The 25,857-nt window shown below is 47.9% G+C and overlaps 1 protein-coding gene across 5 annotated transcripts in view; it reads right to left on the minus strand.

Moving 5' to 3' along the window:
• The window catches only part of CASKIN2 (CASK interacting protein 2), a 110,147-nt gene that overhangs the window by 15,323 nt on the left and 68,967 nt on the right, over positions 1 to 25,857 (minus strand). The window contains exons 1-15 of one of the 5 annotated variants that reach the window (XM_063120278.1): positions 20,504 to 20,667; positions 19,842 to 19,893; positions 14,284 to 14,381; positions 13,519 to 13,664; positions 12,279 to 12,374; positions 9,533 to 9,663; positions 8,338 to 8,446; positions 6,485 to 6,593; positions 6,170 to 6,264; positions 4,779 to 4,896; positions 2,913 to 3,119; positions 1,648 to 1,769; positions 1,074 to 1,155; positions 560 to 654; positions 213 to 323 (exon numbers count right to left, since the gene is read on the minus strand). In XM_063120278.1, the coding sequence (XP_062976348.1) occupies positions 213 to 323; positions 560 to 654; positions 1,074 to 1,155; positions 1,648 to 1,769; positions 2,913 to 3,119; positions 4,779 to 4,896; positions 6,170 to 6,264; positions 6,485 to 6,593; positions 8,338 to 8,446; positions 9,533 to 9,663; positions 12,279 to 12,374; positions 13,519 to 13,664; positions 14,284 to 14,381; positions 19,842 to 19,893; positions 20,504 to 20,534 (1,602 nt within the window). In that variant the 5' untranslated portion in view covers positions 20,535 to 20,667. Of the gene's footprint in view, positions 1 to 212; positions 324 to 559; positions 655 to 1,073; positions 1,156 to 1,647; positions 1,770 to 2,912; positions 3,120 to 4,778; positions 4,897 to 6,169; positions 6,265 to 6,484; positions 6,594 to 8,337; positions 8,447 to 9,532; positions 9,664 to 12,278; positions 12,375 to 13,518; positions 13,665 to 14,283; positions 14,382 to 19,841; positions 19,894 to 20,503; positions 20,668 to 25,857 lie in introns of those variants that run through there. The other 4 variants (XM_063120276.1, XM_063120275.1, XM_063120279.1 and 1 more) reach the window with 4 other exon arrangements.

Raw genomic sequence — 25,857 nt, forward strand, 5'->3', positions numbered from 1 at the left:
CCGGAGCTCTCTGGGCGGTTCGCATATGCCTGACACTTGGCCTAGAATGAGGAGCTTGGAAACTATATGCAGCGCATGGTCTGCTCCTGGGAAGGGAGAGGCGAGTTCTCCCAAGCTCTAAGTGATGATGAATGTATGATGGCCGGGAAACCAAAAGGCTTGCTCCCCTCCATTTTGCTCAGCACGCACCCACCCTGGCTTTCCTGCCTTACCTCCGGAGTCATACGGCTGATTGTAGGCACATCGTAGCCTGCATTCAGGAAGTTGGCTGTGTAGCACTCCAGCTGGAATTCACACAGCCAGTTGTAAATGGCTTCAGCATCCTGGGGAGGAGAGACCTTTGTGAAAGTGGTGGCGTGGCACGAGAGGGAGTGGGAAGGGCTTATACATCCCCGCAATCGCTTCCAGAGACAGCGATGGAGTGCGTGACTCCACATATCTCACCCCTGTTGCATCCTCCCATATCATCATGCCAGTGGGAGAAATGCAAACATAGGCCCTTCAAGGGTGGTTCCAGTTTCCCAGCCTCAGACATACGTACAACACTCAATTCTAGTACCTTCCCCTCCAGGAGTTGTTCTGGGCGTATATACTGATGGGAGAAGATCCTGTCGCTGGCGTTGCAGTTGGAGAGGTTCTGGTGCGCCAGGGTCCCTGCAAGGGGTCAGAGCAGAGTCAGAGCAGGCCCCAGAGCTTTGGGTGGAAGCAGTCACCCAGGGCACAATCACCCAGGGAGCCCCTGCTGCCCACACAACCTTCGTTTGTCTCAATGGGGCTTGTCTGGGAGCTGCAAACCAGCCATACGGATGGAAATGAACAAAGGCTGCGGCGGCTCTTTCTGATTTGTGCCGTGGAGGAGTTTCATAGGTAAGCCAAAGGTGAACCGCAGGCTTTAGTTAGTTTGTTTAATTTCTATCCCGCCCTTTCTCAAGGGCGAGTACACAATAGTTTGGGGCCGGGTGGCGGAGAAAATCACAATAAAACAGAATATCCAATTTCATGTGTAAATAATGTAGAAATTAAAAATTCCTCTGAATTGCCCTTGCAAGGGGCAACCCAGTCTCTCCTCTTACCTTGCATGGGATTTGTTTGTCCATTGTGAGAATTCGAACCCAGGAGGTGCTGCTGCAGATCCTCACCACCAGGCGAAAGTGGCTGCGTAAACAGGAGCAAAGGCTGGGTCATAAATAGGACAATGTAGCTTTCCTGCACGCTCAGCGTTTTGCACACAGCGTCAGTGAAGCGATTGCAGCTTAATCTTTCTCCCACCTCTCATCTAGTTGAGCACTGAAAGGTACGTTATTTCTAACAACCTTTGCATTTCCATATATGAACACCATCTATCTACCACAGCCTGCCCCAGCCTTGGGTCCTCCAGGTGTTTTGGTCTACAACTCCCAGGATTCTTGAACCATCAGCCATGCAGTCTGGGGCTGATGGGTGTTGATGTCCAAAACATCTGGAGGGCACCATGTTAGGGAGGGCTGATCTTCAGGCAGATTCACGGTGTTAAGAACTTAGAGGAAGCATTGGCCGACTGGGAGGAGATCGTGACATGGCGTGCGTTTGGGGGTGGGGAGCAGAAAGAGCATGGGGGGAAGTTTTTAGGCAAATAGCATAGCCCCCCACCCCACCCACACCACTTACCTTCGCATTCTCAATGAGGATTCCAGTGGTTTGCCCATTGGTGCCTTCAGTACTCTGCCCGCTGCCAGCACTCCTGATGCTGCCAATGCTGCCCTCGCTGCCCACGCTGTTCCGGTCGCCTGCTGTTTAGAAGGAGAGGAGAAATTTCAGCATGGGGGCTGCAGATGGGGTGGGTGGAGTGGGGTGGGGTGGGGGTGGGGAAGAAGGCTGTCCTGTTGCCCAGGGACAACTAGGCAAGCGGGCCAAGTTCAGCGTGGGAGGCGTCTGCTGGTAGTAGCAGCCTATCATGGCCTCTGCTCCAGAGGCCTTGGGTTTTCCTGCAGGCTTTGCCACAGAGCACCTGGGTAGGCTCCCCTGGCTGCCAAGGAATGCCGCTCCATGACTTCTTCCCTGCAGGGACATGCAGTGATGGTGATCCCACCTCCCCCCAGCCCCAATGAATCAGGCTGGGAATTGCTCCGCTTTCACAGAAGCATCAAGGCAGAAGGTCCATCTCACGCCAGATCGGACAGAGGGAAAGGGGGAAGGAAGGGACACAGTGACAGCTAGGGAGCAGGTGGGACGGCATGCGGTGGGGTGTACTTTTTGTGGAGCCTGGAGTGGTTCTCAACGTCGGCACTGAGGGAGGTTATACCTGTGGCAAAGATGTCAGTCTTGCAGGGTCTGGCATGCATTTTGGCTGAGGATGTATATCTGCGGCAGGTACGCTCCGATGTGCCAAAATGTCTCTCCCTAAGGTTTATATGCAAAGGGAAGGGATTGCCTGGATGAACCAAGTGTGCTTTTGGTGGGGCTTATCAGTGGCAGGTGAGTACAGGAAGGGTTGGGAGTGTCCCCAGGCGTGTTTTGCCGGTGCAATAACAGCGGATAGGTAACGGGGAAGGGCAAGAGTGAGCATGTATGGAGGTGCGCTGTGTGGGTGGCGGAGATCACCCTGTGCATACTGTGAGAGGTCTGCATGCAGGGGGGAGCAGGAGCCTATTGGCCAATGTTCTCTGTGCTATAGCACTGACGCAAAAGGGGGATACAGATCAAGAGCAAGGGGGTCTGCGAGAGAACATGGTTTCAAAGGTTGATGCTCAGGGTATAAATGTGTGAGGAGGAAGAGGAGGAGGAGGAGGAAGAAGAGGAGCTGATCCACCTACAGCTCTCTGAAACCAGATCCCTCCCCATCGGCTGCTTCTCTCCTCTTCCTCTCCCAGGCAGCATGAAGGGAGGGAGAGTCTGTCCAGCCCGGCCCAGCCCAGCCCAGCAGTGCCCCTGACCTGGGCTCTCAGCTACTGGGGCTGTCCTGGTCAGGGCGAGGTGGCTGCAGGCGGCGGGGAGGCCGAGGGATGCCTGCGGCAAAACAGGCGGAGAGGCGTCTGTGTGTGGCTGCAGCCCACCAGGAGGGGTGGCGGCAGTGGCAACCTGCTGGCCCTTGGCAAGGCTCTGGCACGGGTGTAAGGGCACCATGCGGGGAAGAGTCAGGCCTGCATGTAGAGACAAAACATGCGGGTCAGAACACAGCGCGTGGGAAGGTGGGGTGGGGTGGGGTGGGGTGGGGTGGGAGCGGGGTGCGCCTATGTCGCTGGCCTCCTCTGCTAACAGCAGCCAGGAGCACGGTGCAAGACTGGAGTATATGGGGACACTCCTGGGACTGGGGGCTGCTTAGCTGCTGCCCCTGGAGCATGTGTGGGTCCACGGAGAGACAATGTTGCTGGTGGGTTTAAAGTATTCAAAGTGGGGTGGGCAACTCGTGCCTCTCTGGGTGTTTTGGCTTACAGCTCCCATAGTCTCTCGCTATTGGCTCTGCTGGCTGGGGTGGATGGGAGTTGTAGGCCAAAGCCTCTGGAGGGCCACAAGTAGCTTTCACGCCTCTGAGTCAGAAGGACAGAAGGTGGGACGCTTATTCATTGCACAGGCTTTTTCAGAGTGATTCCTACAAGGAATTTCTCAGGAGCCAACCATGGACAGTAGCAAAAGAGCCAATGGGGCTAATGCAGAATTCCTTTTTTCTGTCTTTCACTGGACCTTTCTCTAGCCTACATCAGAGGAGTCCTCCTTATGAAAGGGCTTCTCTTATAGGATTCCTCCAGAGCTCTACCCAATTTTTTAGTTTCATCATTCCCAATTACTTATGGCAGGAGAACATTCAGAGAGTTGAAGGTGATTTGAAAGCATAACCAGAGTTTATGATGTGTCTATTAATCCCACTTTCACTGCCAGTGTGCAAGCTTTGCAGGGTTTTGCATTTTTTAAAAAAACCTGCAAAACCTGTTTGGCCAGAGGTGCCCATAGTACAAAAGAAGGATGTGTGCATGCATGAATGCATACTGAGGGGAAAAGAAAATGCCATCTAAAACAAGCATGTCTCTTAAACTACCTGAACTGTCTCCAACTTCAGGTGTCTTAAGACAGAACAAATGATTCTGTCTTAATGAACAAGTGATTTACTTACTGCAGTGGGTATACAACTACATGGAGAAATTGGGCAATTGTAGTATCTACCTATAGACTGAAAATAATTACATAATTTGCATCCAATCAGAAATTACATGGGTGGACCCTGCAGCTGGCTGTCTCTTAGTACAGCTGTATACACACTTCAGTATGTGTTTCCATTTGATAAACGGTGGTCTGACTTTGTCCCTGGATAAACTCGAATGCAAACACACCATCACTCCTTTCTTGGAGAGATCTCCCATATCATCCTCTCCCCAAAACAGAGCAGAAAGGAACCCTATGATGTCCTTTTATGAATTAACTGGACATGATCTTTCTTGAGGTGAAAAGGGGAAGTGCCGACTCTTGTACAAAGAGTGTGCGTGAACAATATTGGGGGACAAAAAAGGGCCCTTCAATGTCAATCATCATAATGCCGAAGGGCCTGATGCTGTTTGTCTTTGCTCATGTGAAAATAGCAACCACAGGCAGGGAGGCTGTTGTCTTGAGCTGTTGGGAGGAGGAGGAGGAGGAGGAGGAGGAGGAGTAAATTATGGGAACAGGAATTCTTGTTGCAGCGAGAAGGCGGCACTGGGCAAATGGGTTTTACTGCGAAATGGAATCGCAGAAGTTCCTACCCTTCTTCCCCACCCTGTAATCACAAATTTGGTCTCCCACAACGCTCCCCAGTTGGGTCTCCAGCCAACCTGTCCGCTTGCTGATGACTTCGACGATGGATGGAGGGAAGTAGCCCACGCGGTCTGTGCCCTTCTGAGAGTCATGGATATGGCCCTTCCAGCGTCCATCTGCATGCTGCTCCAGGACCTGACAAGACAGGATAGTTCCCATCACCAATGGGACAAGACAGGACTGTAGAATCAGACATTTGAAAGGAACCACAGGAGTCATTAAGTTTACCCTCCACGACAAAAGCAGGATTGGTGGTTTTTTAAGAGCCTAGTGGCTATGTGGCTGAGCCATGAATGAAGAAGTCCAACCCACTTCCTTCTGCCATGAATTTGCTAGGTGGCCTTAGTAACTCAAGATTTTTCTCACCCTGGCAACATGGGGATAAAAACAGTAGCCCACAGCTTACAGGACTGCTGTAGGGATGCTAACCAAGTTAACGTACTTGAAGTGCTTTGAACGCTATAAAGGATAGATCCATTGAAAACAATGGGACACGTTAATCATGGCTAACTTAAGTCCCATCAGTTTCCATGGATCTGCTCTAAGCATGACGAAGTCTGGATCCAACCCACTATAATTAGGCCAACCATATCTTTTCAGCCATAAGAACTAGAAACTAGCTGTTTAAAAAGAAAGAAAGAAAGAAAGAAAGAAAGAAAGAAAGAAAGACTTCTCAGCTAAATTCAATGCCTGCATTTAGAAATTACATCCAGGGTGGGGAACTTGGCCCTCTTTCACCCTGAGGCCAAATTCAGTTTTGGAGGAGCTCTCAGGGGCTGAAGGCCAAGGGTGTATAGCCAAACCCTCAAAATACAAGTATATGGTAGTTTAAAGCTCTTACTGCCAGTAATGCAGCCTAAGGAGAGGCATTCCAACTTTTCAGAATGGTGAAAAAAGACCCTGCAGGAAAGTCAGGAAACAACCAAATAGTGAGGGGGGGGTAGAGGCAGGGGGGAGCTATACAGGGAACAGGGGAGGGTTGGAATTGGTTCCCCACCCCTGGTTTATATTATGCACTTTTTCTGCAGAACCATGTGGCGCACACAGAGAGCTTTGTTCAGATGCTGCACTGACCTTTCTAATCCATAGCAAATCATTTCTATTGTATATGCATCCTTCTTTAACCTCTTGCCCACAACCAGGCACAGAGCCTACCCAGGTCTGATTACAATAGTGGGCTTCCCACCCACCCCTGTATTGTGGATATGATATTCCTGCTCACATAAACCAAAGCTACATTTTGTTGCCTGGGGTGGGGGTGGGGGCGTTCCTGGCCACTGCAGTCCCATCTGGGCTCCGTATCTGGGATTGCACAAGGCTAACAGGAAAGCGAGGCTGAGGAAGGCGTGCTGCATGTGGAGCGCTTATGACCACCTAGGAGCTTATATGGCTTCCGCCAATCTCTCACCGTGATGACATCTCCGGCCCGGATGTTGAGAGCAGTTGGGTCGTGGAGGTTCCAAAAATCCTTCAAAGCTCGGACCTTCAGGATTCCTGATGCCTCTGAAGACAAAGGGAAGATGAAAGAGAGAAGAGGGGGACAGAGGAGGCAAGACAGGGGGAGGAAAATCAGCAAGAAGAAGAGGAGGAAGAGGACAACGTTACTCCCTGTGCACTTAATTCATCCTACGCCCCACTAATGAACATCCATGTTTGTTGTAGCCACCCTGTTCGCCCCCTGCCACCACTACCTGCTATTGGGACTACTTTTTGGCCTGCTCACCTCGTAGTAGTTGTTTGATGTCCTTGCTGGCATGCGAGGTGGTGAACTGGTTGACAATGTCCAGGGCTGTCTGGTTGTAGGTGTTGCGGATGTTAACATCAATGCCACCCTACCCACAGAGACAAAGTTAATAGCAGGCCTCGTCAGGGAAGCCCTCTTTGAGGGAAGTGTTCTTGTTTCACAATGCAAACACTGGGCTCAGCTCCAGCCAATGCTAGGCAGTGGTTAGAGATTCATGGCTACCTCCTACACCACAACCCTTGACAGCAAGAACAACGACTGCTGACGGAAACAGTGGTGGGCCCTCCTGGCCGGGGTGGGGAGCAGTGCAATTAGCCACTCCTCTCCTGCTCTGCCGCCTGATGTGGGCACCTCAGTCTGCTTCCTGATAGGGTGGGCCCTGGAGCAGCTTTCTCACAATTTTAGGTTAGTGGCTATTTAAAACCCATTAGAGGCCTTGGGCTTGGCACATACTCTCCACCTTAGCTTATTATTATTATTATTATTATTATTATTTATTTATTTAGCGCCATCAGTGTACATGGTGCTGTACAGAGTAAAACAATAAAATAGCAAGACCCTGCCGCATAGGCTTACATTCTAATAAAATCATAATAAAACAATAAGGGGAAGAGAATGCACCAAACAGGCACAGGATATTGTCAAGGTGAATAAGGGCAGCACACTAAGGTACAGTGCTAAAAAAATCATTTTTAAAACAGCAGTTTCCTATTTCTGTTTTATAACATTGTTTACAGTTACTTCATGGGGACGGAGGGGGGTGTTTTAGGGTCGCTCTGGCTAGCCGTGCCCCCAGTGGTGTGCATGCTTGGTCATGTTCCCCTCTGGCTGCATATTTGGCAGCCTTGCGAAAGGGTAAAATGCATGGACTAACGTCCGAAGGCTCTTCCACAAGTGGAGGAATTGTTCTAGGCTTCCTCACATGGTGTGTGCATTGTCACGGGGGCATGCTTGTGACCCCCTCTCACGTGCTTACACGTGTGATCAGGGGTTGTGTGGAATCCCCCTACCCCAGCTCTTTGTTACTTCCAAGGGCCTGGCTGGTGACAGGTGTCCGCTTTTATAGAGAACTGCCACAATCTAATTCCACTTTAAAGATAAAGAAGCTCATCAGAACTGTTGCATCTATGCAAATTTTACGCAGATCATTGCTCTTTTTTATCCTCTTTTTAGGCAATACATTTCCTCTTTTTTGGTGATTCGTAAGTAGCCACCCTATTTCCGCATGATGATGATAATAATTTATTTATTTATTTATTTATTTGTTACCTGCCTCTCCCTCTGGATCGAGGCGGGGTACAACACAAATAAAAACACCATAAAATACATACAACTAATTCAAACGTTTAAAACCAGTGCGCCATTAAAAGCAGCACACCATTAAAAAAGGCATCTTAAAATTCAACTGGGTAGGCCTGCAGGAAGAGATCAGTCTTTATGGCTTTCTTAAATTCTGGAAGACTGTTAAATTGACGAATCTCTCCCGGCAAGCCATTCCACAAACTGGGAGCGGCAGAAGAAAAGGTTCTCTGGGTAATAGTTGTCAGCCTTGTTTTTGTTGGCTGGAGTAAATTCTTCCCAGAGGACCTGAGTGTGTGGGACGGATTGAATGGGAGAAGGCGATCCCGCAGGTAGCCTGGACCCAAACCATGTAGGGCTTTAAAGGTGATAACCAACACTTTATACTTTGCCCGGAAACTAATTGGCAGCCAGTGAAGAGATTTTAAGACTGGTGCATGAGCTCTGAGGCCTGCAGCCTCTGTAAGGCAGAAACCCTTTGGTCACCAAGCAACCCTCCCTGACCTTGACTATAGTGTTACTTTTAGTCTCACTTGCAGCAGCAGGAGCACCACCTCCGTCTTTCCGTACAGCGCTGCTTCATGCAAGGCGGTTCCTGTCTTCGTCTGTTTGTTGATCTCAATTCCAGCTTTCAGCAGTTGCCTGTGCGGGCAGGAATATTTAAGCAATGAGCACCAGCAGTCAAATTATGCAGGCCTGAATTCCAAAATCTTGATGCCTATTATATGGCAATAGAGAGGACAGGGAGGAAAAAGAGAAGGGCAGCCAGGCATAAGAAATAAATGGGGGAGTTATTTGTGCTGCAAAAAGGGACTGAATGGTAGAAGCACAGTGTGGGTATATTTGCCCCGTAGTTTAATATAATGTGTTAAGTAACTACATACCGCTGTAAGGATTTCACTAGAAGACCAGTGGTAATTTGGTGGACATAATTTCTACTAGTGAAAGATCCAGAAGACAGACAAAAAGTCTTACAACTCCCAGCATTCCCCAGCCACCCATGGCTGGGATTTCCTGGGAGCTGTAGGACTTCTCCTGCTCCTAAACATGCATAGGAAAGCAACCTTAATTGCCCCCCCCTCCCACCCGGGAGATCTGAGAGAGAGTGGAGATGATTCAGGAATAGAGTAAATTGTGACTAGTTTTATCCTTGTGGGGAGAAATATGTTTTGTAAAGGCAGCATTCTCTGTGTTCCTTTAATGCATGGGGATATGAAATAGCTGCTACTTTTCACCAATCAAGGGGCTAGAGCTCAGAGGAAATGCAGTAGTTTAATTCCTTCTATAGAGCAAGTTTGAAACAGAAGCGGAGTCATTTACTGCTGTAGTTAATTGCAAGAGTAAACAACAGCTATTTAGAAAGATAAGTATGTAATCTCCTGGGACAAAATGAGCCTTCCAGTTTTGCTGCCCAATTTGCAGGCCACAAAAATTGGGACATTTTTAGTGAGTTTTAGGGATAGGGGACATTTTAATGTGTGTGTGAACTCATTAGCACTCCTCCAAGCTCTTTAGCCACCATTTTGTTTGCCCCTTATGATGTTCTGAGGGTGAAGACATTTGCACCCACCCCTGAAAATGCAAGAGGGAAGGCAGTTTCACCCCCTCGTTTATTCCCCTACAAACAAATATTGGCCCAAAGTTTGGCCCTATATTAAAAGGCCTGTAACTCACGACATCTGGACTAGTGAATGAGGCCGGGGGGTTGGAATCGCCCAGAGAAGTTACCTGATTATCTCCTTGTGCCCATTCTTGGCTGCCAAGTGTAGAGGAGTGGTGTAGTTGGGGTCACTTGTGTCTTTGGATTGTCCCTCAAGCAGAGCCACGCACATGTGACTGTTCAAAAGCAGCTGGGCCACCTAAAGTGGACAAGAAGGCGATGGGGGTAATGAGAAGAAAAGAGGGAGGCAGAGGTTTGGTAGTATTTTTTTTAAAAAGCATACACTGCAGGGTGAATGTTGCACTATTGGCTATTCTGCCCTATTCTACAGAAGAAATAGAATAGAGGAAGAACCATAGTTCAGTGACAGAGTTCCTGCTTTGCTTGCAGAAGATCTGAAGGTCAATCCCCAGCATCTCCAGTTAAAAAAGGATGAGGCAGCAGGTAATGGGACAGACCCGTCTCTGCTTGAGAGCCACTGCCAATCAGAGCTGACAATACTGGGCTAGATGGACCAATGGCCTGGTCTGGTATAAGACAGCTTCCTTTGTTCCCAAGTGTCAAATGGTCAGTACCACCCCAGAAGCCATTCTGCTCATGCCCATTCTGTCTTTGACCTTCTCCTAGAATGACGATGGTGATAGTCTTATACATGATTACTCGGAAGTAACTCCCACTGTGATCAATGGAGCAGGGCCAGTTCCAGGTTTATTTTTTGCAACAGGAGGGGGCAGGCTTGTCTAAGTGACCTCTATTGGTGTCTGTCCTCTGCTAGTGAACCCTCTTGCACTTCCTTGGTGGCAGGAGGTAGCAGTGCTCCGAGCAATGCTATAAGCAGCACCAGATGTCTTGAGTCTAGCTGCATTTTAATTTCCCACAATCCTCCTGAGTGAGGCTACAATGTCTGGAGCACTGCGGGAAATTAATATGGCAGCTAGACCCAGCCAACTGCCCAGAATGCTGGCCTGGAATTTTAATGGGGGCCCGAGGACAGAGGTCAGCAATGGATCAATAGGGCTCTCTGACCTCTGTATGGCATTTGCGAAAGTGGGGGGGGGGGACTGGAGAGGCCATGGGAAAGAGGTGAAGGGCAAGCCTGTTTCTCCCAGCCCACTTACACAGGCCTAAGTCTGGATCCAACCCAAGGTTTCTGTCTCTTTAACACCTCCGAAGAAGAGGATCAGCACTGTGGAGGAGCCACTCCTTCCATTCCAGCATAGTAGAGAATGTAGGGAGGTGGGACACGACACCAGCTGTACATCTGCCTTGCTTCAAAACACTTAAAGGGGCGGAATTCCTGTGCATTTCGGAATAGGGTCATCCTGCTTATCGCCATCCTCTCAGTTCTCTCTTTTTCCAGACAGCACCTGCCTAGTCCCTTCAGTCTCTCTGCTGCAAGTCTTGCATTCCTTCCAGCTCCTTCTGCCCAAAGGGGCTACAGAAAGGGTACAATGGTAGGGCTCGGGGCAGATAACTGGGAAAGGTCAGGGTCGTGGAAAATAGTTTCTCCTTCAAGGACCCTTTTCCCTCCCCTGAGAGGCTTTGGATTTGAACTGACCTCACCCGCAGGAAGCACATACACACCTACACAAAGTACAGTCTGTACCCAGAGGCCCGGGGAGTGTTGTTTTGCAACACAGTGATTCTAGATTTATCCTGCTATCTATAGCTTTTTTATTATAAAAATGGACATTCAAGCCACCCCCTGCCTTGGGGATGAGAATAGATTGTTGCCATTCCATCGCCTCCCTTTTGGTGCAAACCCTTATAACGCTATTCCCCCAGTGCACATTTATTTGCTGTTCTCCCTTAGGAGCTCAGGGGGAAGCTTCCCACCCCCAGGAATTCCTTCCAAGCAGCCTCTGCACCTGTCCTGAATACCGGAGTCAGGAATCCTCCGCCAGCTTCCAGCCTGGCCAGGTTGGAATCCCAGGCCTGCTCTCCCAGCTGGCTTTGGTTCTGGCCTTTGCAGCCTGGGCGGATTATCGGGGCTCAGGCACTGTCTGGCTTCTGATGGGAGTGGTGGAGAAAGTCCTGTTTGCTGCTCTGCCGCAACTGCAGTGGAAATGGAGACTCCTGGGGGCTGTGTGATGTCCCAGAATCATGGCGAGGCCCTCCAGGGTATCTTTGGTCCATTCGTGTGCACTTGTAGCAATCTGGTTGCCACAGGAAACCGCTTTTTGGCATGGGGGAGGGATTGGGCTTCTAGGGACAGTTGAAGAATTTACAGTCCTGTCCCACCCTCCCAATCACATGGAAGGTTTCCACGCCAGCAGCCCTCAGGAAAGTTCCATGGGACGAGACAAGGTTGAAAAAGATTGTCGTTGATAGTGGTGCTGGCCCTCCTGCAGCGTAAGGGCAGTAGTAACCACGTCAATGTAGGTGAATTTGAACGGGGCCTATCATTGTCCTGTATGCTCTGAATGGCGTAGTTGCAGGTTCAGTAGTGTGGCCGGGTGTCCTTCCTGACAGAGGACACTCCACTGCTGAAAGGCATCCTCAATTCAAAGGGCTGTCCAGTCCAAGTCTTGTTTAAAGATAAAAGAACCATCACAAGAAAGAGCCGGGCTTTCAAACTGCCCATCAACAGCTCCTGGACAGCAGACTGAGCAGGCACACAGGTCACTTAAGTCACTGTTTTCCCCACTAGAAGGAGATGCATTTCTATTTAAATTATATTAATTTTCTCTAAATTTGCATCTATGCATATAAATCAGCGCATGCAAATGTAATGCAATTTGATGCCCTCTTTTGTCCTCTTTTTGAGCGGTGCGTAAGTGATCACCCTAGTTGGCCACCGACCCTTCTGCTTACCTTCAGCCTCCCAAACTCGCAGGCCAGGTCCAGGGGGGTTTTCTTTGCCTTGTTGACAAGGCATGGGTTGGACTGGTGCTGGAGCAGCATCTCCGACTGCAGGTGGATGGGTAGGAACATGGAAAGAACAAAGTGAAACTAGGGGTATTGGCAATAACTCACCCAACTGAATATCTCACTTCCCTGTGATCTGTGCAGCACGAATTCAATGGCCTCCTGCAAGAAGGGCCCTGCAAAGGACCCACAGCAAAACAAAGTTGTCTGCTGGTCATAGTGGACCTGTGAGATGCCTCTGCTTCTCCTGCTGGTCTAATCCAAAACAGTCAAACCCAGAGGTTCTCCAACCTTTCCTAAACAACGCTCAAGTCCTACCCAAAGTTAATTTAGTACAAACTAAAGATCACTTCAGTGCTCTCATTTGCCTCCCCGAGAATCTCTCTACCCGCACCTCAGCGAAGAGAAAGGGATGTCTGCTTCACATAGTGAGAATCTAGGAGAGGATGCACATTCCTTAAATTCACAAATTCAGTGAATCTGGTATCTGATGCAGAGCCTGGTATTCAGAGAATTTCAGCTTAGGTTCCCCCCCCTTTTAATGAGCAATAGTCTAGTCCTCATCATAGTGTACAGAAGCTTGAAAACATGTGAGCAATGTCTGATGAAGGCTCACAGAAATCTGGCAGAGTGTTGGGGTGGTTTCTGAAGAGGCTTTAATGCTGTAGATATCTCTTTGTCCATGTCTGCTGTTTGCTCCCTGGCTCTAACCATAAGTGCCTAATGGAATTTAATAAATATGCACTGTTATAGTGAACAAAATTTAGATGTTCCTGATGGAGAGTTCTTTTTATCTTATAGAGCTAAGTATATGCAGCTCTGGTCATAGGTTTAGCCCAGGATAAAATACTACATAGATTCATGCTTCTCAGACCAAGGTGACTTTTGCAATTTCCCCCCTCTTCACCTCCTGCTGAAATTTGTAGAGGGAAGTTATCCTGGGTGTTGATTGTGATTGCTTGCCATTTCCCACACAAACTTTACAGCCCCATCCAGGCTTTGTGCTGGGGGAGTCCTGTTAATGCAGTAGTTTCACAATGCAGTTTTTCAACTAGGTTGTGGATGGTGGGACAGGCATGTGAGTAAGCAATGAGGGGTGTGGGATGGGGATGACAGAATGTTTTGGGATTGGTGGATGTGAACTGTAATGGCCTCTTTCACTCCCTCCTGATGGTTCCCCACTCACCACTTCATAGTGGCCATATTGTGCAGAAAGATGTAGCGGGATCTGTCCATCCAGCGATGCCATATTGACTGAAGCAGCTGCCCGTAACAGCAGGCGCACTGGCTCCATCTTGCCTTGCCAAGCAGCGTAGTGTAGTGGGCGCATTCCTGTAGGGAGACAGCGTTAGGGGACAGCCTGCACTATGTGGGAACTGTAGGGCAAGGTGTGCAGAAGGTGGATCTCCTAATTTGTGGGACTTCAGATCCCAGAAGCCCCTACCAGCATAGCCAATGGGCAGGAATGCTGGGAGTTGAAGTCCAAGACATCTGGAGATCTTCCTGCCCACCTGTGCTGTATGGGTATGGAACAAGGGTCTGAGCCTAATAAAGCTCCAACATACTAGCCTCATCAGTTCCCTTCTCAAGCTTCTGGCCATACATAGGGTCAGGGGGGTGGGATTAGTGAAAGGCATTGAGCAGGGGGTTAGACTTGATGGCCTTATAGGCCCCTTCCAACTCTACTATTCTATGATTCTAGTGGAGGCAGAAGATGAGTATTGGCAGAACCTTCTGCCAATGATACCCAAATATTAATCAAATTGTATTTCCCTTGAAGAATTACCGTACATTCCCCATCATATTGTTTGCCAAAGACATCTTTTCCATCCTGAGCTAGCTTAAGGTCATTCCCTCACACTGGCTGCTGGGGCGACAACAGGTGTGTGTCTCTCTTCTACTCGATGAGACATGAGGAGAAGACTGAGGAGGAGGCCAACAGCCTGCTTACCATTGATGTCCTTAATATCCACAGTGGCCTGTGCCTCCAGCAGCAGGGAGATGAGCTCCAGGCTCCCAACCAGGGCTGCATGGTGTAGCGCTGAAAATCTGTGAACAAGGAAGGGGAAAGCATCCTTGGATGGAGCCAAGCACCAGGGACTCCTTAACCACAGCCCAGCCCAACTAGTCTATTCACCCTCTGGGGAACCACGTTGGCTGCTTCTAGGCTCACATGCAAAACAACTGAGAGCTACACAGCAGTGGCATCAAAGCTCTCTGCAGAGTGCCTGTAAATACATGAGGAGGTTGTCGCTGCCCCCACCGCCTCTAGCGACCAGTGATGTGCTCAAGTCTTACCACCCTTCCACCATTCATATCCTTACCATGGATATGAAATGGCGGTCACATTTGTTTTAACTGTGACTCCAGACCTATCGCAGTTACAGGAACCATGCAGTAAAGCTTTTAAGAGCGTAGTGCAGTGATTAGAGTGTTGGGCTAGGACCTGAGGGACCCCGTAGGCTTCCAGACAAGGCTTTTATCATGCCATTTGCCCTGGCTTATTCATGGAATTTTACGGGCGGCCTAAACAGCATCGTCTTCCACTCATCACCCTCCTGTGTTTTCCTGAGGCTTTTACTATAGAAAATCTGCTAAGAAAAAGATGCAATAGCTGCACAATGCCTTCTAATAAGCAGCACTTATCTGGAAGCACCCTCAGGTTCAGATCCCCACTCAGCCATGAAGTTCTCTGGGTGACCTTGGGGCAATCACTATTTTTCAGACTAAACTACCCCACAAGTTTTGTTGTGAGGATAAAATGAACGGGAGAGAGACATGTAGGCCACGCTGAGTTCCTTGGGGAAAGGGAGGGCTATAAAATCTTGATGTGTCTTACTGGGCCAACCTCTATTGAACAAAAGTAGGGTGGCTTTTGAGTTATACAGAGCTTTCTGTTGGGTGAGGCGTTCTGTGTAATTCAGGCTTCGTAATTTAACATCAACTGCTGTAAATCCAATAACAGACTGCTTTGTTTATTTTCGTTTTTGTATTTTTCCAGGTTTATTAGACCGAAATGAAAGAAGTTACAGTGTTCATTTTAAAGTATCTTTGGGAATAGGGATATTCTGAAATAACAGACATCTGCTGAGCTTTCTGGGGCTGTCAGTTTCCAAAATCTCCTTTAAAACAAGAGGTGTAGCTTAAAATAAGTGACATCTGGCAACCCTAGTTCTTTGTGAATGCTTTCTGCTTTCAGCTTTCTAGCACTGGCTAGAAAAGCTGAAAATGCTTAATGACACATCTCCCTTTCTTGCATTTCCCAGTAAAAGTTTATTCTCCCAAAATTGCCCTTTTCTTCAGAGACTTTGCTATCTATAACCTTGTAGGTGGGAAGGTTCTGCATCTGTGGTTCTGGGAGTACAGAACAATTTCTTGCTGGGTGTAATACTGGGCTTTGACATTTATTTCCCCTGCTCTGGACTGGTATATTCCTTGTATAGGAAGTGGAGTGGCATAGGACAGGGTGTATTAGAGCACGGGTGCACAGAATTTAGATTTCCAGAGGATTTGGGCTCCAACTCCGAAAAGCCCCTGCCAGCATGGTGAATGGTCAGGAATGCTGGGAGTTGTACCAAAACATCTGGAGATCTATTTTCTGCCCACCTCTGCTTTAGAGTACTGGTGGTGCCCAGCTTAATAGAGGAGTGCTCCCGCTTCTTTTAATATCTGGCATGCAAGGAGAAGTTTTCCAAGAGCAGCTTTTCTAATTGCTGTACCATTTTAAAATGAGAATATGCTTATGTCAAACTTCTCCCTGCCACACAGCTCTTAAAGGCACAGCAACTGTCTTTGGAGCTGCTCCTCAAAATATGCTAGGGCTGTGTGAGTGGCATTTTCATTTCTCTTTAAGGGAGGGAAATCACAGGAGACGTCCCGTGAACAATGGTAAAAAGTCAGCCCTGGTGAGTTACTGCTTGTGATGGCAGGGAGTGCCCTGTTTTTTGGCCAGTGATGACCATAAAGTCAGACAGAAAAAACTCACAGTGTGGTCTCTCTGGCCTGGGGACAGATTCCTGGGCATAGAGTATATTACCCCACACCCGCCCCACCTCTTCTAGTTTGCCCTGTCTATGGCGGTCTCTCTCTCAGCATGGCTTTCCTACTGTCCGAGTCTGTGAGGCCACAGAGAATGAATAGGCCCAGTGTTTCTGGTCTGTGAAAGAGGCTTGTTTATCCAGAGTAACACCCCCCACCGGCGCACCGCCCCAACCCACCCAGCTCCCGCCTTCCCCTTGCCCAGTGCCGATCTGATTCATTCAGAAAGGCCGAGGCAGGCTCAGAGCCGGCGGGAGCCAAACCCCCCAGGGAATGGAGAGCTGGGAGAGTGGGGACGTTATCCCCAGTGAGGCTCAACTGAAGTTGTAGCCTAGCCCAACTCCTGGAACTGCTTAACTCTGAGGGAAGGCCACAGCAGACTGGAGGCATTTGCTCCAACTGCCTAGTATAGGAGCCTGCCTGATTGAGGGGGGAATAGCAGCCACTTCAGGGCGAAATGCAAGGGAGGAAACCCCTAGCGCATAATGACAGTAGCCATAGGGGAGGTCTTCCCCTGAGCCCCAGGCAGCCAACTAGCAGTCAGCTCCCGCTGCGCCTCTGCTGCAGGCCTCGGTGTACCAATTATCCCCACAGTAACCTCTCTGTGGGAAGAAGGGGGCCTTGCAGGCAGGAGACTGGCCAGAGGCTCTGAAAGGGCACTGTGCCCACGCAAGAGGCAGGCCCAGAAGAGCTCTGATGAATAGCGCTGGAGAGCAGCGTTGCCATTGCCTAGCAGGGGTGGTAGGCAACATGTGTGGGTCCCAAAGCACTTAGAGGCAGGCCGCCAGCCTTGGTTTAAATTCTCCGTGTCATTACAGCAAACAATAAGAAGGAAACTTTCAACCCTGTGGGGCTGCAACTAAGCTTCATAGAGAGACCAGGTGTTCTCTTTTGTAGTGGACAGACCTCTATTTGAAGGACTGCCAGAGAACCAACCTGTTTGAAGGGCTGTCCTGTTCAATTCTGCTTTAAAGATAAAGAACCAGAGAACCATTGCCCAGCGACACTTGACACCTGGACAAGAGACTGAAAGTGTCAGGCACACAGGTCCCCCTGGTCACACGATGGTGAGATAGATTGTGTTTCTATTTAAATTATTATAATTATTTCTAAATTTGCATCTGTACCTATAAATCAGAATATGCAAATGTTATGCAAATTACTGTCCTGTTTTGTCCTCTTATGCGGGGGATTGATAAGTGGCCACCCTATTTCTAGGACCCATCATGTTAGGGTTTCTACCCTTTTTGACATGGTTCCTTTCTCTATAACAGCGGCATAGCAGTCAAAAGTTCAACAGGAACAGTGCTTTGTGAGAGTGAGGGGGAAAGCCTCCCACCACCATCATGCAACTGTTACGAGTGAAGCGAAGTGCCGCTGAAGGGCCAGTAAACAAGACCAGCCTTCCCTAACGTGATGCTCTCCAGAGGAATTGGAGTACAACTCCCATCATCCCCAGCCAGCATGGCCATTGGTGTATGACAAGCTGGAATTAATAAGAATCCCATGCAACTCTTTTGGAGACACGATGGCAGCGAATTACAACTAAAAGTGGGCAGGCTGATTAGCACCATAGCGTCAGCTCCTGAAACAGGCGTTTGACAGCTGTAGAGCTAAGTGTTGGACCCTGGAGAAATTCTGTAACATCTGCTAATCCCTGCACAGACCTGTCTGAACAATATGATTACAGACTCAACACAGCATTGGCACAAAGGACAGGGCCAGTCCTACCATTAGGCAGAGTGAGGTGGCCGCCTCAGGCAGCAGATGCTGGGGAGCAGAAGTAGAGCTCCCTGGCTGTTCCTCTAGAGCCCCCTGTTCATTTGCCACTGTTGGAGGAGGACAGATCTATTTGTGCTACATAGCCTACCCTGCCACCCCAGCTAGCCTGCTGCCTTTGGGCACAGTTGAGGACACTGCCCCTTCCACCTGTATTGAAGTAAGATTTGACTCCCTGTCCAGTTGGCTTCTGTACTTGGAATAGGAGGGCACGATCTTGTCCCAGTGGCAGATGGTGCTCACTGGGGCTGGTGGGGCAGAGGGCAGGGCAGATACTCAATATTCTACTGAGATAGTGGGAAGAGGGCAGGAGAAGATCAGGCATGGCAATTGGCAGCTGCATGCCATGCACTGGAGCAAATGTCCCTGGTTGGTGGGGGGGAATTGTCTGCCACAAGTGGGTGGGAGAGAGGCAGAGAGCCACCACCCCATTTGCCCCAAATACAGAGCTATCTCAGTCTTGTCCTTGAATACGCAGCCTAAATGCCTGTCACAAGTCACCTTAAGGGACACCCATGATATGTCATCATGTCAGTCTTTGGCTTGGCTCACCTTTTGCTCCCTCTGTCAACATTTGTTCTCTGGGTCTGGTAAACAACTGGGTAGTTGTCCTGCTTTGCCATTATCTCCATATCTTGATTTCCTTATTTCTACCTATTTGTTCTGCACTTTGCCTGTTCCAGGTCTCCACAGTTTGGTATACGTAGATGGAAACTTTGGGAAATGAGATCCTGTCAAGCTCCCAAACTACATTTCTTGGATAGCCCTTTGTACAGATGGTTATCTCAGACTGTGTCTTGGCTCAGTATCTGAAGTGTTCCTTGACTCTGTCACAGGACTGAATTCTGACAAAGCCACATTCACCTCAACATCTATTTGAAAATCTGTGGGAGTTAGCTGCAATGTCCCAGTTAGAATAATTGGCCTGGGGAAGCAGATGAGGGTGAGAAGGCCACATCTGGGGAGCAAACATTTTGCTATACATACATATAAGAATACATATAAGAAAGTAGCATCAGCGCTATAGGAAGAGAAATATAGGAACTTGTACCATTAGTTAAGCAGCATAAGCTAAATTGTAATGCATGCTATGACCTTAATCCACTGTGATTGCTTGTCAGTGTTCTGGGAAGCTACTGTACTTTTTGAAGAGTGGGGTTTGCAGATAATATATTTTCTCAGCAGGTAAGGAGTGACTGCACCTCTGAGTAGGCGCCTGTCACTGCAGCTCTAAAATCACTCTGTTGATGCAAACTCTACCCCAGCCTTCCCCACTCTGGTGCCCTCCAGATATTTTGGATATTAACTCCCATGAACCCCAAGCAGAATGGAAAATGGTCAGGAATGCTGGAGTTGTAATCCAAAAGATCTGGAGGAAGCCCGTTTGAATAACTTGGTAGAGCAGCATTTGTCAATGAGACGTATGTCCTGCAGTTGTTTAAAGATGGGGCGTCTTGCTCTATTCGTGGCTTATGGATTGCCGACTTAAATTGACTTGTCCCAGGTTACACAGGGAGTTGATGGTAGAGCAGAAACAGAACCCACAAAGTGTCTTAGCTTGTATTCTAATCTACAAATCAGGGAAGGGGGCAGAAATAACTGTAAAATCTGTATCCCTTGTTGAATAATATATTCACCATTCCCTCCGACTGATCAGCGCTATTGCCACTGTTTAATCAGACTAGTACATACCCATCTACATCCTGGTAGTTCACATTCAGCCGTTTTGTTGATCCCAAGAGTTCTGAAGAAAAACAACAAGAAAGAAAGGGGGGAAATGCATCAATTCAGGATACAGGTGATGAGTAGTGGGATTTCTTTGGATGAATATAGATTTCAGATGAACACTCAACAATATCTGCCACAGGAATCTGCAGGTCTCTGATCTGAGAAGATGCTGAGGAGAAGCACTCTGGCTACAAATAATGGGTGGTCAGAAAACTGTTCCAGCACATCATGTGAATGAGACCAGAAAAGCCATTCAGCGAGCACACTCCTCTTGTCCAGTCTCCAATAGTTGTTTGGAACTAATGCATTAAAAGGTGTTTGCAAAGAACAGGACTATGGTTGAGTGATTTCCATCATGTAGGATGGATTAGTCATAGGATATTAGATAAGAAGAATGCAAACTCTCTTGATGACATGCACGTCTTTACTAGCTTTCCCCGGCAGTCCTAGGGACAGATCATCCTGCAAAATGGTTCCATTCCTCATGAGTTTTAAGAAATTCTGGCAGCGGCAACAGCAGCTCTGCGCTCTCCTGCCTGGATCTCTTCTGTGCACAGGAGCATTGGGTTCCCTCTCCCACCCCCTCCACCTGTCATCAGTCCATCTCCAAAGACCACCATGCTAACCTTGCTGTGCACAGGACAGTGCCTGACCCATCCTTTCAGACTCTTCTCCTCTCCAACTCCTTCAACATTGCTTTCTCTGCACCTTTCTCCATGGTCACCAGCCTGGTACCAGCTTCATTCTTTGTTTCCTCTTTCTCCAGCATGGCTGCTGCCAAACCATGCCCATCTCCAGAATCAGTTCAATGTGTTGTGTGACATACACAGAACCGGGTGGAAAAAGTCCCAATCCCCATTCCCTCTGGGCGGCGGGTCAGTGCCTTCATTCTGCTTCCATCTGGGAATGCTCCCATTTTATAGAGTCTGGTGCCCAGAAAAGTGCAAGGCTGGGACATTTTGCTTCCACCGCTCTGCCACTTACTCACTGCCAGGGAAAAGCCCACAGACCAGATGGCTGGCATTTTTGTCCCACAGGCAGGGGGCGGAGGGTCCAGAGGTTGTGAATGCGGCAATTGTATATGTCTGACATTCCGTTCACCTTGCCCAATCTCCAAATCCTCCATTTTCTAAATACTATGGGGTCTAAGGAAGTCTCTGCCAGGAAGAAGGACCCATCTACATTTCTAAGCCAAGTATGCAAGCTTAACCAGTTTAGATTCCTTTACACTGAAGCCAAGTTAATTCTTTTCTTACACAGAATAATGGGAACTTTTATTCTATTGCAAAATAAGAGGGATCAACAGAAGGAATGGACATCTATGGGAGGGAATCACATCTATTACTAGTTTTAACCATTTTTTGGTATATATTTACATAAAAAGCCAGTTCAAAGGCATAGCTCCCCCCTTTTTATATATATATAAATGCTGGCCTTTTGTTTTAATGGCTTCAGAAATATATAGTGGTTTATTTTAGCTTGTGTGGAAGGGCCAGGCCAAAGAGGTGTCATCACTGCTGCTGTTTCTCATGCTCCAGAAGCCATTGAAGTCTCATTGGCTAGCAATGACCTTCAAAATCAATCTTATATGATGCTATGTGGCCTATAATATAAGTTACTATTTTGGTAATGGCAGCCATCTGACATTAGACACCTGGGTCAAGAAGGCAGCAAAATATCCCCGAATTTGCTGAGGCTACGTGACACATCTGCCTCATCCCAGTGTCAAATGGCTTAATGAATTATCAAGCAAGTTGACTTGTTTTGGCTCAGTTTTAGTTTTAACAAGTAGCTTTTACGTAGGGCACTCCATTGAGAATGAAGATCAGATCAGCAATGTACCGTGGGTCTGGAATTACAAACACTCTTTGATCCACAAGACCTGCATTCCAGGCCACGGGCAAGAGATGCATTGCAAATATCATTATTTACTAGTGAACTCTGGCTGGACCTTTGGATTTCTGCTCCAGCCCTGAATCTAGCCTCTGGCTTGCACAACTTTTTCCCACTTTCCCAAAGAACTGAAGATGTGTCTCGACCCTGTTCCATATCACCGAAGATTGATGATATCATATTTTGTTAAGGTTGCAATTCTAAACACAGTTATTAGGGAGTAAATTCCAATCAGTTGAGTGGGATTGACTTTGAGTAATGCTTAGAATCATGCAACCCTTTTATAGTACTAAAGTACAAGAAGTTTCTTCAGAACTGAACAAGCAAACTTTCCAAACACACAGTTCCTGTGGTAATGGCACGTACAAATACCATACATCCCGGATTTCCTGAATAGCCAAACTGATTGCCAAATTAGTTAAAGCAGTAATGTTATGCACAATCCCTTTCAGGTTGAGTGAATCAAATGGGAGTTACATTTGGGTATATGTGCCCAGGATACCAAACTAAGTATGTAATCCTGTCGGGATGGCCATAAGTCTCTGAACTTGAAGGCTTACAGCCATCCAATGCAGAAGATGAAGCATGGTGGAGGCGATCTTTGTCTCCACACTCCTCCCATTCTGCATTTTTAGCTAGATAGGCTTTTTCACCGTCTAACTGGGGATCTGCAGAGTGAGAGGGAAGGAAGCTGGAGAGGCCTGGGGATACAGTGTATCCTAGCCTCCTCAGTCCCCTCCCCTCCCCAATCACTGGCATGCCCCCTTTCCCTCCTCTCCAAGGTCACTCGGAGAGGCAGCTGGTGCATTTCTCTCTGGCTGCAAGGAGGAGGGGAGCTCACATTCCTGGCTTCAAGGTTGGAGCACTGTTTCTGACCTCAGATCCAGGAATCTGAAATAGCCAATCCCCCGCGCATCCCATTCCTCATGACTCTGTCTAGGGCCATAGGATTGCTCCTTAAAGTGATTTTTAAAAACCTAATGTCCTTAATTCCTGCGATTCTATTGGGCACATGGAAATTTAAAAAATGGTGCCCATTAATATGTGGAAAAATAAATCAGCTAAATAGACAACATGAGCTTTTTATGCTCTTCTTACATTATTATGATTACAGAGAATCCTCCTACACTGTTTATCTATCTAAACACACACACACACAGGCACACACACGGGTACACACATCATGACTTCACTGGGCAATGTGCATGACAAAACGTTACAACAGGGAGAAATAATCAGTGGTGTAGTGGAGCCAAAGCTCATGAGGATATAGCAAAGGCACTCTTTTATTAGCAGCAACACTGGCATCATCTGTCCTGCCCCAGACTTCCCTCTTTCCTCTGAGCCTAGCTACAATTCTCAAAGTAGCTGGGAGAAAATAAATTTTCTCAGCAACAATATATTGTAATGTAGAGTATGTGGTCTGATTGTCTTGAATGGACAATTAAGACCCATTAGCTCTACAAGAGACCTGCTCCTGGTGGAGATCAAAACTGCTAGAAATGATTTGTTGATATGGCTCTACAACTGCCTGCATTTTTGGATTCTCCATGGGGGCATAGCTATGAGGATATCAGGGTGAGTGGCTTCACTTTGAAATTTACCCCTAAATGAGCAGAAGAGGAAGAAAGCCCTAAGGATATAAGCAAGCCATGTGGTTGCATCTACAATTTCATAAAGGATGAGGGTGTTATGTTATAAGAGTTGATTAAAAAGCTTTCTTTTCTTTTTTTGAGGAGGGATTCAGAGAGGCCTTATGATTTAGATGTTCTGGGTGAACGTAAGAACAACCTTGCTGGATCAGATGTGTTATCGTCCATCTAGCTCAGCCATGTGGCAGCTGCACTTCTGGCTAGCTACCACATGGTAATAAACATTCAACAGATCTATCTATCCTCTGTAAGTTATCCAATCCCTTAAAAAGAAGAAGTGTCATTTAGGAGAACAGCTATCACAACATCCCCCTCAAAGTACTTCCGTTTGTCTTACAAGGAAGATGAAATTCTAGAGACAGAGGACCACATGGGATAGAGGGTACATATGGAGCAAATGAGGGTGATGGAGCTGAAAGAGTAAAGTCTCAGTGGTTGAGGGGGGTGGAGGCAGGGAGGAAGGGAAAGAGAGGGGTAAGGTGAGAGAGAAAAGCAGTACATTTCTGACTGTTAGATGTGTGGACAGTGACAGGAGAAGGCCACCAATGTTGGACCCTGAGGTTCCAAATGACGTCTGGCTGGCTCCTTTTTGGCCTTGGTTCGGATGTATCCATCAAGGCAATTCTTATAGTCACAGTCCCCACAAGTAGCAAGATGGATAAGGGCACATCTGCACAAATGCTTATTTTGGAGATTGGATGCGCTCACTCAATCCATGCAATTTCCTGCAGGTCCTTTGTGATGTGGGCTTTAGCTGATGCTGGTCAGCTGCTAACACAACATGAAGGATGGGGGTGAACATGAGACCAGTATGAACTGGAGTGGGCACAACTGGAATCACAATCACAGTGACAGGATGTCCCAGAAGAAATGCTACATGTCTTTTTCAAGGAATATTTCTTGCATGTCTGATTAGAGCTACGGATGGGTGAGAATTTCATTTCAGTTTTGACAAGAATTTACCAAAATTCACAAAGTTCTCAATATTCCATACAAAAAGAAACTGATTTAAAAAAAAAATGAATATGGGAGGAACTGAAACTGACAGATCTGTTCCTCCAGGCCCAGGGCTTTGAGTCTTTTGTTCATAAAAGTCTGGTTTGAATCTCTGTCTGTCCAGCCATTTTAGTGCTTAATTAGGGTTGCCACCTCTTTTTTTCTGACAGGCTCCACATCTTTAACAGCTATATGGCAGGCAGGTACAATATGGTCCTCTCCAATTTGGGAATAGCTGTACTTACTGAATTTAGCTGGTGCAGATGGGTGAGAATTTCATTTCAGATTGTTTTTAGTAAGTATTTACTGAAATTTGGAAAAAAATTGTATGCTGGAGAGAAAGAACTTGAATGGGGGAGAAAGTGAAACTGGCAGATTTTAGGGCTGTGCACCCCACCCCACTTACCTGGCTCCGTTGCTGTCTGGGCGGCAGCTTCAACTGGGCCTCAGTTGAAGCCGCCACCCGGACTGTGTTGGAGCCAGGTAAGCCCCCCTCTCCTCTGCCCCCTTACCTGGCTCCCCTGCTGTCACCGCACGGACTGTGGCGGCGGTGCCAAGTAAGCCCCCCCCCATTTACCTGGGTCTGGAGCTTCGGAACGGTCCGAATCATTTCGGACTATTCCGATCCGATCCACGCTGATCTGGACCTCCCCCAATCCACTCCGGAACCGGGCTTCGGAGGTCCGGATCGGCCTGTCGTAACAGAGCGGAGCACAGCCCTAGCAGATTTGCCCAGTCCTAGTTAGTACTGCACTAGAACGCCAAGTTAAGAGCAGTAGTCTACTAACCCTAGCAGCTGAATTACTTTGTACAGAGGTGTGTGTGTGTGATAAAGGAAAGCCTGCAGCTTGTACCATCCACAGCAAATGCCTTGCATCCCTCCTCCTCCTCCTCCTCCTCCTCATTGGCACTGATAAGATTTTCAGCTAGGTTTTCCCAGGCTCACTCTTGTGAATTTGGTGTGATCTGCATTCAAATGTTTTCCAGTCTTTTGGAGCACAGCTTCTGTGTCTCTCTCTGCTCCAGTTGCCTGGAAGACTCTGGCTGGGATAAAAGATTGCATTGCATAGAGGGGGGGAAGCTTCACGACCCCCGCTGGAGAGGCAAGGCAGGCCGAATGAGAGGTGGGCTCATTGACATATGCAAATGTGGGCTGAAAAGGAAATGCTGTTTTCCCCTGGGCTAATCAACGTGTTTTGTAAATAGATGTATTAATGCAAAACCCTTTTCAAGGAGCTGATTGCACAAGGGTGCGTGACAGACTCAACTGCCTTTGTCAGCCTGCTGGAGCAGAAACTGGGGAGATCTAAACAGAATCCAAATGATTAGGTCTTTTAAGGACTTTTTCAGTCTTCAAAAGTGCTCCACAGTCACTTATGTGCTGGAGACATGACTGGGTAAAACCAGCCTGTCCTTCCTGTGTAGATCTGCTCCCAGGG

The sequence above is a fragment of the Elgaria multicarinata genome, chromosome 3 (assembly GCF_023053635.1).
Source record: "Elgaria multicarinata webbii isolate HBS135686 ecotype San Diego chromosome 3, rElgMul1.1.pri, whole genome shotgun sequence".
Taxonomy (NCBI): Eukaryota; Metazoa; Chordata; class Lepidosauria; order Squamata; family Anguidae; genus Elgaria; species Elgaria multicarinata.